This window comes from Anolis carolinensis, chromosome 1 (genome assembly GCF_035594765.1).
Source record: "Anolis carolinensis isolate JA03-04 chromosome 1, rAnoCar3.1.pri, whole genome shotgun sequence".
Classification (NCBI taxonomy): domain Eukaryota; kingdom Metazoa; phylum Chordata; class Lepidosauria; order Squamata; family Dactyloidae; genus Anolis; species Anolis carolinensis.
In genome coordinates, this window is record NC_085841.1 from 102,133,364 (window position 1) to 102,150,045 (window position 16,682).

The window sequence follows — 16,682 nt, forward strand, 5'->3', positions numbered from 1 at the left end:
TTGAATATTGACCAGAAACAGTTTGGCAACGAGTAGAACCGCTATTAACATTCTAACTGCAGTTCCTTGAACCATCTGAAGTAGTGAAACGCTCATCAAAAGCAACCGTGTGTGTCTGTGTTAAGTAATCTAAACAGGGTATGCCTAAGGTATGTACCACCACGGTCAGATTAGGCACCTTCAAAAGCAGGTATAATTGGCACATCAGCTTAAAGCTCAAGACTGAGTCCAGGAGTACACTCAAAGTGTCAACCTGCATCTTTAGATGGTTTGTATGTCTATAGGCCCCAGTGTATAGGACTCTGGAGACCAGAGTTTGAATCCCTGCTCAGCCACAGAAACACAGCACTCTCTCAGTCTAAGAAGGTAAGGGCAAACTCCCTCTGGACAAATCTTGGCAAGAAAACTCCATGATATGATTGCCCTAGGATCAACCATGAGTTGGAAACAATTTTAGAGCACATAACAACAATCCCATCAGACACAATTTTAATTCTTCCCCCCCCCTTTTTTTCTCATGAATATTTTTTTAATCCTTTACTAAAACAGGTATGGAAATACTGTATAGCTATTTCACTCATGCTCTACAGATCCTCCCAAAGTTGCTAGTAGATGAGCTTTTCTTTTTTAGTTTGTTCCATGTAAAATCCCAAGATGTCTTTGAAGGCCTAAGACATCAACCAAGTTGAAGATTCTTTTCAGAGGAACTATTTTAATTATTATTCCCTGATCTGCCTTCTGACTGAACAGCTGTTTCTTGTCTGGATTAACCTTTGATTTGTACACCCCGAGTCCAGTCCACTGCTGATACCAGACATTGGATTAGAACTGAAACAGCTTCCTTAGTTTGGTGGAGGGAAGATATATAATGGGTTGTCTTCAGTATATGGGTGGCATTGAATCCCAACCCTCCAGACAGTATTTCATAATGGTTTTCTGTAGATGTTTAATAGCAGGTGGAACAGAATAGAGCCCTATAGAAGAGAATAGGAATCTCCCAGCTCTCCCTTCTGGGCTCATCCCTCCAGAAAGGAATGGAACAACTATAAAATAGAGCCACAAAGCCCCATCCCTGCAAGGCAGTTCAGAAGCTTATCAAAACCCACCAAGGGGTTCAACTGTAGAAATTTTAACGGAAGAACATAAAAGCTAGAGTCCATGAACTTTTATAAAATGTATTAGTCTTTAGAGTATACATAATTGTATCATCAATTATGTTTATCAATTAGATTTTGAGGGGAAATGTGTGGGGGGGGGGTTAATATGTTTATAAAACTATGACTGGATGATAGCATCCAAATGTATCTGAAAACAGCAGTAAACGCTGAAGCGTAAAATAGTAATTGAGTCCCCAAAAGCCACTATGTAAAACTCAAAAATGTTGAGCATTCATGTTAAGTGTTCGGAGATTCACTGGCAAGTGAGTCAAGATCACAAGCAGGAAATAAAAAATGATATAAGGGGTTACAGGTATAAGGAAAATGTGTTATTCTGACACCTGAAAAAACAAAACCTGAGATGTGAACCCAAGAAGAAGCAAGAAGTAGATTGGATGTACAATTGGGCAGCAGTAGTTTGAGGTGGTCACTTCAAGAAGTATATTTTAAATTAATATAAAATTCTGTTTTGTTATTTGCCTGAAGGCGAACATTTCTTGGGCCTTTTCTGAAGAAATGAAAGGGGAATCAATGATCTATTGCAGGGGTCCCCAAACTTTTTAAACAGGGGGCCAGTTCACGATCCTTCGGACCGTTGGAGGGCCGAACTATAGTTGGCCACCGAGCAATAATAAATAATAATAATAATAACAACAACAACAATAATAATAAAAAAGAGGGTTGGAAGAGACCCTTTGGGCCATTGAGTCCAATCCCCCTCTGCCTTTGTGCACTGAAAGCACAAACAAAGCACCCCTGACAGATGGCCACCCAGAATCAATGTTAATAATAATAATAATAATAATAATAATAATAATAAAGAGGGTTAGAAGAGACCCCTTGTGCCATTTAGTCCAATCCCCTTCTGCCTTTGTGCACCAAAAGCACTAGCAAAGTATCCCTGACAGATGGCCACCCAGACTCAATGTTAATAATAATAATAATAATAATAAAGAGGGTTGGAAGAGACCCCTTGAGCCATTTAGTCAAATCCCCTCCTGCCTTTGTGCACCAAAAGCACAAGCAAAACACCCCTGACAGATTGCCACCCAGCCTCAATGTTAATAATAATAATAATAATAATAATAATAATAATAATAATAATAATAATAATAATAATAATGGTGGTTGTAAGAGAAGAAGAGACCCCTTGGGTAATTTAGCCCAACCCCCTTCTGCCCTTGTGCTGTGGCTTTGATGGGCCGCATCCGGCCCCCGGGTCTTAGTTTAGGGACCCCTGATCTATTGTCTTTAAACAATTTAGAAAATAGTTAAACTATATTTAACATTGGTTCAGATAATTGCCTTTAATGGCACAATACCATGCAGTGAATCAGCCAGAAATGGTTTGTAGTGTTCTTGCAACATTCAAATGAGTCTTCAGTAATAATCCAGCTGTACCATATTGGCTGTGGGATTCTGGGAGTCACAATCAGAAACCTTAACTTTTCTAGGCTTTGGCAAAACAAATACACCACAGGAACACAGGAAGCTGCTTTTCACTATGTCAGACCATTAGTCCAGTATTAGTAACACTAACTGGGAATGACTTCTACCAGATAACATTGGTAGATAACACATAGTAGCTAAAGATATGTCCTTAAATTCATTTATTCAAAGTGGCCTAGCATGAACCTAGCATTAAGAAAGCCACAATTTGCATTGCTTTACCCATACCTGTAATATGGGAATAATAACACTAATCCACTTTAGAAGGTGCTTCTAAGGTTTAGCACCTCATGTTGATTTCTGCTTCTACGAGCTATATACAAGGAATCCCAGACAGACACTGACAAGATTAAGATCTGCTTAGCTTTAGTAAGGTTGCTATATCATCTGCCCACTGCTGTATGTTTTATACATTATTTCTAGCACTATTGTTCTCAAAATACTTTACCTTAACCACCATTTATCAAAGTCACAAATGTTCTATGTACTCAGCACTCAACACTTCAAAGCAAACTCAGCTGGGCTTTGACTTGAACAACATTAGGATATGAATTTGTTCTTTCGCCATTTCTTCTCACAATGACATTTAACAAGTGTCTAATGAGAACCACTAGACCTTAAGAAAATTTCCTGCAAAATTAGTTTCTACTAAGCATAATAACAACTTCAAATTGCCTTGTGCATAGAGTGTATTAAATGTCATTTGATCAACAATATGTTCTATGATTTCTTATGAACATACTCTGCATCCTGAAAGCAATCACACTGGCCGTTCCAATTTTAAGAATCAGACAACCATGGTTATTCTGCTGCTATTAGTAAAACTACTAGCATTTATTTTTCACCAGCTATATGCTCTGTATAGTGAAGGAAAAAGAGGTGATCATTTTTGCAGGATAAACAGCTGGAAAGACAGAACAGAAGTGCCAAATCATTGATGCAATAAGTGTGTCAGCACTTAGCAAAGAAAAATGCAATTAAGGATGGGATGATGGAAGAAGTTCTTTATGGAATAAGTAGAGTTTCAAGATAGAGCTCTGATAATTAGAAAAAAAGCAAACTTCTCACTTATGGGAAGTAACATGGAAGGCAGGTAGTGTGAGGGAAGAGGAGGTGGCAAACAGGCTGACAGCACATTGGTTAATGAACACTGGAAAAACAAAAAGCAGCACAAAGTGACAAAAAAACCAGCTTCCCATACCTTCAGTGTATGTTAATGCTTTGCACCATTACCATATTTCTGGTATATTTTTCCTATGTCTTGCCTCTAGGCCACTATTATGCCTGTTTGTTGAAAAGGAGATGCTGACATGCAAAGGAAATGCAATCTGGACTTCTTCCCTGTGGCCCAAAAAAGTATATCTATGTGTATGGTACATGTATAAGAGCCAATAAATATGAGTAGAAAGAGTTCAGAAAGTAATTGGTTGGAGAAGAACTATCAAGAGATGTCTTCAGCATATAGGAAGGACAAAAGAGGAGAACAAAAAATATTTACTTAACAGTGATTGTTACTCAGTATGATATAGCTCTAAGTAAAAGGGGCCGGGCTGTGGCGCAGCTGGTTAAGTAGCCAGCTGCAATAAATTACTCTGACCAAGAAGTCGTGAGTTTGAGGTCAGCCCGTGTGGGGGTGAGCACCCGACAATTAAAATAAAAAATAGCCCCTGCTCGTTGTTGACCTAAGCAACCGGAAGATAGTTGCATCTATCAAGTAGGAATTTAGGTACCGCTTTATGGAGAGGTAAATTTAACTAATTTATGACACCATAAAAATTGTCTAGCTCCCGTTTGGAATGAGGAAGTATCCATCAAGATGCCACAGTGGATGATGAAGCAGCAGCTCCCCCTGTGACCAGAATCAAGCATCTCCTTAGGAAGCTGGAAGCTGGAGAATGTTAAATCGCCTCTGCATCTCTGTCTCTATGTTTATATGGCATTGAGTGTTTGCCATTATATGTACACATTATGATCCGCCCTGAGTCCCCTTCGGGGTGAGAAGAGCAGAATGTAAATACTGTAAGTAAGTAAATAAATAAATAAATATGAAAAAGACCAGGCTGAATATCAAGAAGAACAGTAGTAAAGACCGAGTGTCAAAGAATGCAGGCGTATTGACTAGTATGAGCACCGAGAGAACAAAGAGAGCAACTGTGGAAACTGTAGATATAGCCATTCCAATTGAACAGAATGCTTAGAAAGCCAATTTAAGAGAGCCGAGAAAATGACTGGCAGAAAAAACTAGAAGCAACTTATATAGGCCACTCACTTCCCCCACCAAAAAGCAAAACAGAAGAAGAAAAGGAAGCAAATGCATGGTACGTGGATGAAGCTGAAGCATCAATGAGGATTTAATTGACTTTTAAGGATGGACAGATGTGAGGAGATACTGTATATAGAAAGGCTGAGAGGAAAGTAGGGCAAGAAATAAAAGAAGACAGACATAAACACTGCATTGTTTCACAAAACTGTTCAATGAAGACTTGGCAGATGGGGGTTATTGCACACAGACAGCAGTAATAACAACAATGCAAAAAGTCCAAATGATGGGGGGGGAGCTGGATTATAATATGAAGCAGGGGGTGTGGGAGGACTAGCTAAGCTATACTTGTTTTCATATTTGTCTGAATGTTTAGGGAACTATAGATGGGGTTGTTGTATGTCTTTCGGGCTGTGTGGCCATGTTCCAGAAGCATTCTCTCCTGACGTTTCGCCCACATCTATGGCAGGCATCCTCAGAGGTTGTGAGGATGCCTGCCATAGATGTGGGCGAAACGTCAGGAGAGAATGCTTCTGGAACATGGCCACACAGCCTGAAAGACATACAACAACCCTGTGATCCCGGCCATGAAAGCCTTCGACAACACATTGAACTATAGATGCTTTGCTGCTTCTTTTTTCAGACTTCACGTTTTCAGAAAAATGATCATAAAGACTCATATTGATATAATCATGAACTTAAAGTTAAAAAAACAATGAAAATCAAGTTACTCAGACTATCTGAACTGACAAATTGGTTGATTAGGCGCTATTAATTACTAATGAACTAATTTTAAAATGCTTCTACAGAATCTTCTGTTCAGTTTTTCATAATATTTAAATAATTTATTTGATATTTTTTCATACTCTTTGATGATTTTCACTCTAAAGCAGGGATTCCCAACCTTTTTTTTGACCAGGGACCACTCTCCAGCATTAGTACCAGAAGAATTACGAATCTGTTTTTGGTTAACTTTAGATTCTGTTTGGTTATTTGGGGTGCTGATTCAGAAAATTGCATTGGATAGATTACATCAGCTCTAGTTTCTGATACAGAACATATGCCATCCAGTAGTTACCATCTGCTCGCCCACAGTTATTAAATGATTTTTAATAATCTAGAGCTGATATGGTCTATCCAATGAAATTTTCTGAGTCAGCACCCCAAATAACCTCAGGAACAAGCCTAAAAGCGAAGACACCAAGAAAATTTTTTTTTTTTGGTTGTGTTGTGTTTATTATCCATAGTAGTAACAGTGAGGCCGCGGACCATATTTTAGTTCTTGTAGACCACTGGTGGTCCATGGACCACAGGTTGGGAACCACTGCTCTAAAGAAACCAAATAAGAGTACTAGATTTTAAATGCATCACTTAATAATATATTTTATTGGGTTGCATAATACTCAAAGAGACAGTCTACGTATCTGGCCAGTAGAATGATCATTATGACACTGTTCTATATGTCAAAGCACATTTTCATTTTCAATGACAAACAGAAGAAGATTTACAGATTTTTTTTCCTGTAAAAGCTTTTTTCTGATTCCAAAAGTTTTAAAAGCTGCACATTCTGTTTTCATGTAGACATATACTGTGTATGGAATACACTTTACTTTTAAGTTCATCATTTAAAAGGCACAGAATTTCAGGTTGCATAATAGAATATTCCCATTTCTTAAACATATATACACATCCAATTTGTTTTCTATGTATTTTTAATGCAGAAAATTCTGTATTATATAGCCTTTTGTCAGCTATAAAGCAAGAAATGAGACCAGGTAAATTCAGCCCGGAAACACAAAAGAGGATATGTCTGCCAGACTTATTTACTGCTAGTTGTATGTTACTGAATGCTTATTTCAAATTTGGAAAGTAGAGTGGATTCCCTCTCTTTTTAACTTGATTTCATTATTGACCTTAGATACAAAAAGAACAAAATATACAAGTTTGTTTTAAGCTAATAAAATAAATTAAAAGGCTGCATCTATAATATGATCTCATCATTTATGCCTCCTTTACTCCTGTTTTAGGGTTAAAGTCTGGGGGCTATGAATTCATACTAGCCTACACAAAGCACACCGCATTTCTCAGCGAATAAAGAAAATGCTATATGATTGTCTAATTGAAATTTATCTATTGCAGATAGGTAACTCACATACTGTATATACTGTAAAAATTTAAAAAGGAGAAAAAACATATATCCTGAAGAAGAAAGCATTTCTCAGCTACAGAAACAGTTTTATAATGGTATTTTTTTTACAAAATCTTTGAGACTGGAATAGTACGTTTTTTTCTTTTAAATCTTTTTAAAATTTTCTATCAAACTCTCTCTTTTTTGCTATTCACAAGAATTTCCTGCCACCACACCAAGATAATATTAAATACCCCAAGCTCTCTTGTGTAATGAAATCCATATACTTCTGGAACATGGCCACAAAGCCCAAAAGACATACAACAACCCTGAAATCCATGTGGTTTGATCAGGACTAAGGGCTTCTACACTGTAAAATTAATGCAGTTTGACACCACTTTAACTGCCATGGCTGTATGCTATGGAATCATGAGAATTATAGTTTGGTGAGGTACCAGTACTCTTTGGCAGAGAAGGCTAAAGGCATTTAAGAACTTCAACTCCCATGATTCCATAGCACTGACTGACAGCAGTTAAACTGGTATTAAACTGTATTAATTTTAGAGTGTGGGTACACCCTTCGTCATACTTGGTATAACTAAAGGTTTTATCGCACCAGCCTGTTGTCTCACAGCAACTGTGTTGTTTAAGCAAGCAGACACATGCCAGTATGGAAACAGTAACATTTACGCCTCTCCGGTAGCTCTATGATGCCATATTGGTGATGCATATTCTCTCAGTCAATCTTCCACTTTGCCTCACTTGACCCTGCCTTCCTATCTGTGTTTGCCCTACATAGCATATCCACATTGTTGAATTTTATGCAGCAATCTTACAATTACACATTTTCAATGCCTCTCGGAAATGTAGGGTGCTGTCATAATTGCATAATTTCAGCATGCTGGTGAGCCCCCTCCCCAGCATTATAATAATGCAATTATGACCAAAAAAATCCAATTAAAGAAAACCCAGGGAGCAGAGAAAAACAACATGACTTCTTCCTGCTTGGAGATAGGGAGGGGAGAAGAGAACTACGCCCATTTGCACCACATGACAGTCAGAATATTGGAACTACAGTGGAATGGAACAATCACACCTGAAACAGTGGTCTTGGCGCCACTGACAGATTTCTCCCATCAATGAAAACATGAGATCTGATAACAATGGAAATGCAATGCAACGATGATGGAACAGTCAAACATAGAACTAACCCAGTACAATTGTACAACAAACCTATAGGCTGATAAAGTCCTAACTCACATTCAGGACTAGCTCAAATCCAATTTATATGAATGCGCTTACCGTATATTGATTATACAGTATTGAGATTCAATCCATTGTTTCCACAGTTCACACTGTGACAATTATGTGATGAATATTTGAAAGGGATATTGTTGTGTTATTTTGCTTACAAATAAATTATAGAGAACATAGAAAAACACTGCAGGCACATGGTGACAACTATGTTACATTATAAAATAATCATGAAATTATGAATTACTTTCATCAAGTACATAAAAGTGTTAATGCTCCAGTATAATCTTTAAGAGTAATCACATTTATTCTCGCAAATGTATCTTAACTCTGATTTAAAATATTTGTATTCTTGATTGTTGTATCATTGTGTGATAAACTTGTGAATGACCACAACAAATTTATCCTGAATAGAGATTTCTCTAGAGTAATTAAATAGAGTGTACATTTCAAGATTTGTACAGGTAGATTAAATATATGTAAAAGTGTTAAATTTCTCTAGCTGGGCACATTGGTTAAACTATAAAAAGTGGAATTTCTAGAGTGGAGACCCGTAGTCCGGTGCAGCAAAACACAAGGGAATCATGTGGCTTTATGAAGACTAACAAGTTTCACTGTGCAAAGCTTCTGTAGACTGAAATGGACTGCAGTCTACAAAAGTTTGTGCCCAATGAAATTTGTTAGCTTTTTAAGGTATCTCAAGACTCTTTGTATGTTTTATAAAAAGATGGTTTTGTTTTCAGATAATGCCAGATTATTCTGCTAGCACGCCGTGATCTTTCCACCTCAAACATAGTTATTATTTGATATTGTCAATATATCCTAAGCAATCTATAACCTAATTCAATCCAGTGAATCCTCACCAGGAAGGAAGGAAAGACAGATTGGCAGACAGACATAAAAACTGGGGAAAAACAAGGAGAATAGAAATAGAATGAAGGTCACAACTGAAAATTATGACAGAAAATCTCATTGTAGTCATGTACTTTTTGGATACAGTGTTGTAGCAACCTGACATTTGTAACAACTAGCATGTACATTAAGGTAGAGATAACAAAAATGTAACCTAATATCTGCCATGATGAAGCAACAAACAACATCAATTTGCAGTCCTATTAAAACTGAGCAGCAAGTGACACAACTGATGTGACAGAGGAAAAACGAGCAACTGGGTTACTCTTCATCATTGTTGAGAAAAATATGTAGTTCTATCAAATAACCACTCTTCAAGAAAATCTGTGTGATGAGGTAATTTTATTACTCATTCATAGTGCCTTGTATTTGCTGTACTTAAAATAGACACTTGTACCCAGTGGCTTTTTATTACTGGAAAGAAGGGTGGGGAGAGGGAATCACATACGCGCTGGCCCTTTTTCTTACTCCTAGCAAATGGAAGCAATTCAATCCAACAGAGTCTGAAATCTGAGTAGGTCACTGTACACCATGATAAAATTCCCTAATCCATGAGCCAAATTTCCCCGAGGGGGCCCTCCTACTAGTCCTTCACTTTTCCAAGCTGACTTTTCCATTCCTAAACCCTCTCCCTTTCTCTCCCCTCTTTCCCTCCCCTTCATCTCTTTCATTTCCCTCTACCTTACAGCCTTGATATCTGATCTGCTGCTGGGATTCAGGTTACAGTTTTTACAGCTTAGGCTGTCTATTGCTGTATACATTCCTTTCTTTCTGCTCCGTCGTGATTACTTACCAGGGCTTATTTTACACGGGTCCAGATGAAAGCAGTTCAGAGGAAGGAAAGCAGTCAAGCTGTTTGAATAGTACAGATATGTACCTATACAAGGGCACATTGTGCTCACTGTGACATTTTGTTGCCTATCTTTTATACAATGTGATTAATTTTTTACTTTACTGTACTCTTTTGACTTTGTGACTCTAGTACACTGAATATTTATTTTCAGACAATGAAGAACTGCTGTTAGAATAACAAGCAAGCCTTTCTATGCAGATGAAACAAAAATGCAACCTGCATAAAACTTAAGTTATAATAATTCACCAGTCCTATTTAAAAAGGTGGACTACACACCTAATAATGCGACTTGTCCTGGTATATAGTCCAGGTTGCCTAAAGAGGCCTAACCTTTCAACCATGCATTCTATAGAAACTGTCTCCAGATTTAAATCAATCCACAACTTTGGGTTAAATTATGCAGCTAAACCCAACATAATTACCTTAATACAGTATTCAACCCACTAGCATAGATTCAAGGAAAGGAGAAAGGTTTCTACATCAAGATTAACATTACAGTGATACTTAATATCATGGCTTTCCCAACCCCCCCCCCCCAAAAAAGAGTGTAATTTTCCTCCTTTCACACACAGTGTTGTTTTTGTTTCTTCCTCACCCTTTCAGACAAACATCTGTTATACTGCAGAAGAACAGCTATCTCCCAAACCACCAAGTGTGCCTCCAGCCAAAGTAAACAAAACAAACCCAGAGGATCCAGCACAGTCAGCCTTTATATCCAGCCAGGATACCATTTCACATGTTTTGATTAAAATTAGCTAATTTGTAATCCTAGAACCTATGAAATTTAAAAACTGCAGTCCACATAGATCACATAAAAAATGTCTTAAAGGGACAATGCACAGTGGAGCAGACTCTTATACCCACCAGCCCCTTTCTCCTGCAGCCTTCCTTCCCCATCTCCTAAAAAGATCTAGCTGAGTAGTAATTATTGGCAGGTTTAAGAGTATATTACGTCCATCTCAAGATATACATTGTTGTGCATATTCCAAGGAAATGAAGCTGCTTGTAGAGAGGATCTAGGGACTGAATAAATGTTATTAAAATGCAGGGCAGTTGCCTCTTTATACACACAACCACCTTTGTTCAAATGCCCATCTGTCTGCTGTTGGACAAATCGACAGTAACCAAAGAAGAAGAAAGAGCAATACAGCAAACAGAAAATAGCTACCTTGACAGTTAAGTTTATGGAATAGAAACCAAACATTCTCCTTCAGTTAACTTTGGTGAGAACAATAAATAAAATAATTCCATGAATCTATACACCTAACTGTCCCTACACACATACTCCATAGAAATACATATTTCCTGTCACACATACATATTTTAGCACAGAACACACTGTTTGGATATTTCAAACAATGTACACTCTCATCAAACCAAGGGCGAATAATCCAATACAATGAATGTCATTTCATCCCCTAACCTAAATTGTAGTTTTCATTGTTTAGAAGCAAACTACATTCACTCCAGCCTTGCAACATGTGCGATCCACAGAGAATTAAGAAGCATAAAAATAAATAGAGTCAGGGGGCTTGATAAATAATAAACATATAGAACAGAGGGGCATTTCAGCTCAGTCAACGAAGACCTGAGGATAAAGGAAGTCCTGAGCTGTGTTTTTCATGCAACCACCGCTATGCTAACATCTGGAGAGCCAACCCCACCGCACTACCCCTGGAGCACAACTGGACTGGCACCCTTTCCTGTCAGGACATTGGCTCCCCGCCCCCACCCCCTAACCACTCCAAACAAACCGGTATTATGCCAGATACACACTGATGCATGTGTGCAAACACACATACACACACAGAGTCGGTTAGGCAGGGATCTCTCCAAGACAGCTCTCTTTCAACACAAGGCTCTGCTAGCTTTATTAACTGTGAAGTGAAGCATGGAAAACAGGCGGAGGAAGTGGGAAAGAGAAGGCAAGACAAGAGACCCTGTGTGTCTAAGTGCAAAAAGAGGCGCAGTTCAGACCATAACATTTCACTTTGACAATTTAATTACACAGTTACAGCTGGCTACTGGGGAAACGGGGGGGGGGGCAAAAAGGGGGAGAAGCAGGCAGCACTGGAAGGCACCCCCCTCTTGGCTAACTTTGACAGCTTTGGAGTGGTTTCCATAGGATTGGGCATCACTGGAGGGGGAGTCTAGCAGGAGGCTCTGGGGAAGGCAATGATGGTGATGATGGTGGTGATGGTGATGAAATCAAAGCTGCTCAGTAACCGGGCTTTATAGTAAACAGATCCCAGTTTGTAGTTCAAGAGGAGGAGCAGGAGACATTTCATTTCCCGTATAAACCCCTCTTGCTCCGTTTCCAACAGATCTCACAACCTCTGAGGATGCCTACCATAGATGTGGGCAAAATGTCAGGAGACAATACTTCTGGAACATGGCCATACAGCCCGGAAAACTCACAGCAACCCAGTGTTTCCGGCCAAGAAAGCCTCCGACAACACAACAGACTCTTTCTTTCTTCTTTCCTTCCTTCCTTCCTTCCTTCCACATCCACGCATGAGTGGAGGGGGCTGTTTGCACGGAGTCTCCCTCCTCCTCCTCCTCCTCCCTCTTCCCCCCTCAGAGCAAACACACACACACATACCTTCATCTCCTCATTGATTTCCCTTTTCACCGGGTGAGCCGGTTTCCTGCTTCTTTTATTTTCCGGAGGTCTCCCTTCTTTCTCCATTTCTGCCATATTTTGAGTGCGCGTGTGTGCACGCGCGTGTGGCTGGCTGCGTGGGATGTCCCCCCGCGACCGCGCGCCTGTGTGGGTATGAATGTGTATCTCCCTCTCTCTCTCTCTCTACTTTGGTAGAGATGAAATGGCTGCTGGTATTATTTGGGGGGGGGGGAGGCAGGAGACCGGGTGGGGGTGAGTGGGGAGGGAAGGCGGGAAAGCGGGGCTTCAGGGGAGGAGGGCGGGGGTCAGCGGGGAGGGGGCCCCGGAGGGAGGGAGGGAGGTGGGGTGGGCGGCGGGTCGCCCGGGCCAGTCAGCCATCTTCTGCTGCTGCTGCTGCTGCTGCTGCTGCCTCCCGCTTGCTCTGTCTGCCTGTCTCTCTCTCTCGCCGCTCAGACAGAGAGAGACTGCGTGGGGAGGGGGGAGGAGGAGGAGCGGGAGAGTGGGTGGGAGAGAAAGAGAAAGAAAGGAGCCCGTCCAGCGCCTTCGGATGCGGGGAGGGAGGGAGGGAGGGAGGGAGGGGAGCAGGAGGGCTCTCGGCCTGAGCGGCAGGCGGGGCTTCCACTCTCGCCACAGCCTCCTCCTCCTCCTCCTCGGATTCAAACGCGGAGGGATGTCAAGAGGAAGGATGGCGGGGGCTTCTTCTGCTTCACTTGTCACCCTCTTCCCCGCGGGGATGGTTGGTCATCCACGGAGGAGGAGGATAGACCAATGTAGACACACACACACTCTCTCTCTCTCCCTCTCTCTCTTCCCTCCCCGCACTAATTTCCCTTCCGTCACATCCACGCGCTCCCTCGCCCGCCTCGGGAAACACGGGCACACAAAAGAAAGTGGCCGAAGGTTTACATGTTGTCGAAGGCTTTCCTGGCCGGGATCACCGGGTTGCTGTCAGGCCCCTTCCGCGCAGCTGAATAAAATCCCCACATGCTCTGCTGGAGTACATGGCAGTGTGGACTCAGATAGCCCAATTCTAAAGCAGATATTGTGGGATTTTCTGCCTTGATGTTCTGTGTTATATGGCTGTGTGGAAGGGCCCTGAGTTTTCCGGGGCGGTATGGCCATGTTCCAGAAGCATTCTCTCCCGACGTTTCGCCCACATCATTGGCAAGCATCCTCAGAGGTTGCAAGGTCTGTTGGAAACTAGGCAAGTGGAGTTTATGTATCTGTGGAAGGTCCAGGGTGGGAGAAAGAACTCTTGTCTGTTTGAAGCAAATGTGAATGTTGCAATTAGTCAGCTTGATTAGCATTGAATAGCCTTGCAGCTTCAAGGTCTGGCTGCTTCCTGCCTGGAGGAATTACAGTAGAGTCTCACTTATCCAATACTCGCTTATCCAACGTTCTGGATTATTCAATGCATTTTTGTAGTCAATGTTTTCAATATATCGTATTTTGGTGATAAATTCATAAATACAGTAATTACTACATAGCATTACTGCGTATTGAACTACTTTTTCTGCCCAATTTGTTGTCTAACATGATGTTTTGGTGCTTCATTTGTAAAATCATAACCTAATTTGATGTTTAATAGGCTTTTCCTTAATGCCTCCTTATTATCCAACATATTCGCTTATCCAACATTCTGCCGGCCCGTTTATGTTAGATAAGTGAGACTCTATATGTTGGGAGGTGTTCGCTGGCTCTGAAATGATTCATGTCTGGAACTCCTTTGTTTCCAGAATGTTTTTCTTTATTTACTGTTCTGATTTTAGAGTTTTTTAAAAAATATTGGTAGCCAGATTGTGTTCATTTTCATGGTTTCCACCTTTCTGTTGAAATTGTCCACCTGCTTGTGGATTTCACTGGCTTCTCTGTAGCCTGACATGGTGGTTGTTAGAGTGGTCCAGCATTTCTGTGCTCTCAGATAATCTGCTGTGTCCAGGTTGGGTCATCAAGTGCTCTACTATAGCTGACTTCTCTGGTTGAGTTAGTCTGCACTGCCTCTCATGTTCCTTGATTCCTGTCTGGGCAATGCTGCTGCATTTGGTAGTCCCTATGTAGACTTGTCCACAGCAGCATGGTATACAGTAGACTCCTGCAGAGGTGAGAGGATCCCTCTTGTCTTTCGCTGAACGTAGCATCTGTTGTATTTTCTTAGTGGGCCCATAGATATGTTGTCAAAGGCTTTCATGGCCAGGATCACAGGGTTGTTGTATGTTTTCCAGGCTGTATGGCCATGTTCTAGAAGTATTCTCTCCTGACATTTCACCTACATCTATAGCAGGCGTCCTCAGAGGTTGTGAGATATGGAGAAACTAAGCAAGGAAGGTTTATATATATCTGTGGAAAGTCCAGGGTGAGAGAAGAACTCTGTCAGTGTGAATGTTATAGTTAATCACCTTAATTAGCATTGAATAGCTTCATCTCCTGGCTTTTTCCTGCCTGGGGGCATCCTTTGTTTGTTTGTTTGTTTGTTTATTTATTTATTTATTTACAGTATTTATATTCCACCCTTCTCACCCCAAAGGGGACTCAGGGCAGATCACATTGCACACATATAAGGCAAACATTCAATGCCATAACATAGAACAGAGACAGACGCAGGCACAGGCTGGCCTCGAACTCATGACCTCTTGGTCAGAGTGATTTGTTGCATCTGGCTGTTAACCAGTCGTTAGCTGCCCCTGGTTCTCATGTCTGGAACTCCTCTGTTTTCAGAGTGTTGCTTTGTATTTACTGTTCTGATTTTTGAGTTTTTTTTAATACTGGTAGCCAGATTTTGTTCATTTTCATGGTTTCCTCCTTTCTGTTGAAGTTGTCATCATGCTTGTGAATTTCAGTGGCTCCTCTGTGTAATCTGACATGATAGTTGTTGGAGTGGTCAAGCATTTCTGTATTCTCAAATCATATACTGTGGTTGGTTCATCAAGTGCTCTGCTATGGCTGACTTCTCTGGTTGAATCAGTCTGCCGTGCCTTTCATGACCCTTGATTCGTGTTTGGGCGCTGCGTTTGGTGGTCCCTATGTAGACTTGTCCACAGCTGCATGGTATCTGGTAGACTCCTGCAGAGGTGAGAGGATCCCTCTTGTCTTTCGCTGACCGTAGCATTTGTTGGATTTTCTTTGTGGGTCTGTAGATAGTTTGTAGGTCGTGCCTATGTGGTCAGTGGTTCCCTTGATGTATGGTAAGAACACCTTTCCTCTGGGTGGATCTTTGTCTTGACTCTCATGGCTTGCTCTTGGCCTTACAACTCTTCTGATGTCCATGGTGGAGTATCCATTGGCCTGTAGAGCCCAGTTTAGGTGGTTTAGTTCACCTTGGAGGAGGTGAGGTTCACAGATTCTTTATGCACGGTCTGTCAGGGCTTTGATTGTGCTTCTTTTTTGACTTGGGTGATGGTTCCTTGCTTAGTTTCTCCATACCTCACAACCTCTGAGGATGCCTGCCATAGATGTGGTCAAAACGTCAGGAGAGAATACTTCTAGAACATGGCCATACAGCCCGGAAAACATACAACAACCCGGCTGTAGATAGTTTTTAGATTGTGCTTCTTCATCAGCTTCCCTATGCGGTTCCTTTGATGTATGGTAAGAACACTTTTCCTCTGGGTGGATCTTTGTCAGTGGTTCCCTTGTTCTTGGCCTTGCAGCTCTTCTGATGTCTGTGGAGGAGTCTCCATTTCTTAACTCTATATATGTATCTTTGTATATACATGTACACGCATACATTAACTCATATATATATATACTCATATATGAGTTAAGAATTAGTATATGATAAAATATGTGTGTGTGTGTGTATATATGTGTGTGTGTGTGTACAGAGAAACACATGAGTTAAGAGTGTATGTAAGAGTTTAAAATGTATGTGTACATCTACATATAAACATATATATGTTAAGAATGTGTGTCAACAGAAAACATTTTTCTCCCCAAAGCAAAATGCTAAGAGAGACGTTCCTGCCCCCTAACTCATATACAAGTAGATAGGAAGGCAAATAGGTGTGTGTATGTGTATATATATGTGTGTGTGTGTATATATATATATA

General features: G+C 40.6%; 1 protein-coding gene across 2 annotated transcripts in view; it reads right to left on the reverse strand.

Moving 5' to 3' along the window:
* Positions 1-13,033, reverse strand: part of sobp (sine oculis binding protein homolog) — a 199,101-nt gene extending 186,068 nt beyond the window's left edge. Inside the window, exon 1 of one of the 2 annotated variants that reach the window (XM_062980188.1) lies at positions 12,616-13,033. In XM_062980188.1, coding sequence (XP_062836258.1) covers positions 12,616-12,711 — 96 coding nt within the window. In that variant the 5' untranslated portion in view covers positions 12,712-13,033. The remainder of the gene's footprint in view (positions 1-12,615) is intronic. The other variant, XM_003215610.4, reaches the window with a different exon arrangement.
* Positions 13,034-16,682: the final 3,649 nt, after the last annotated feature.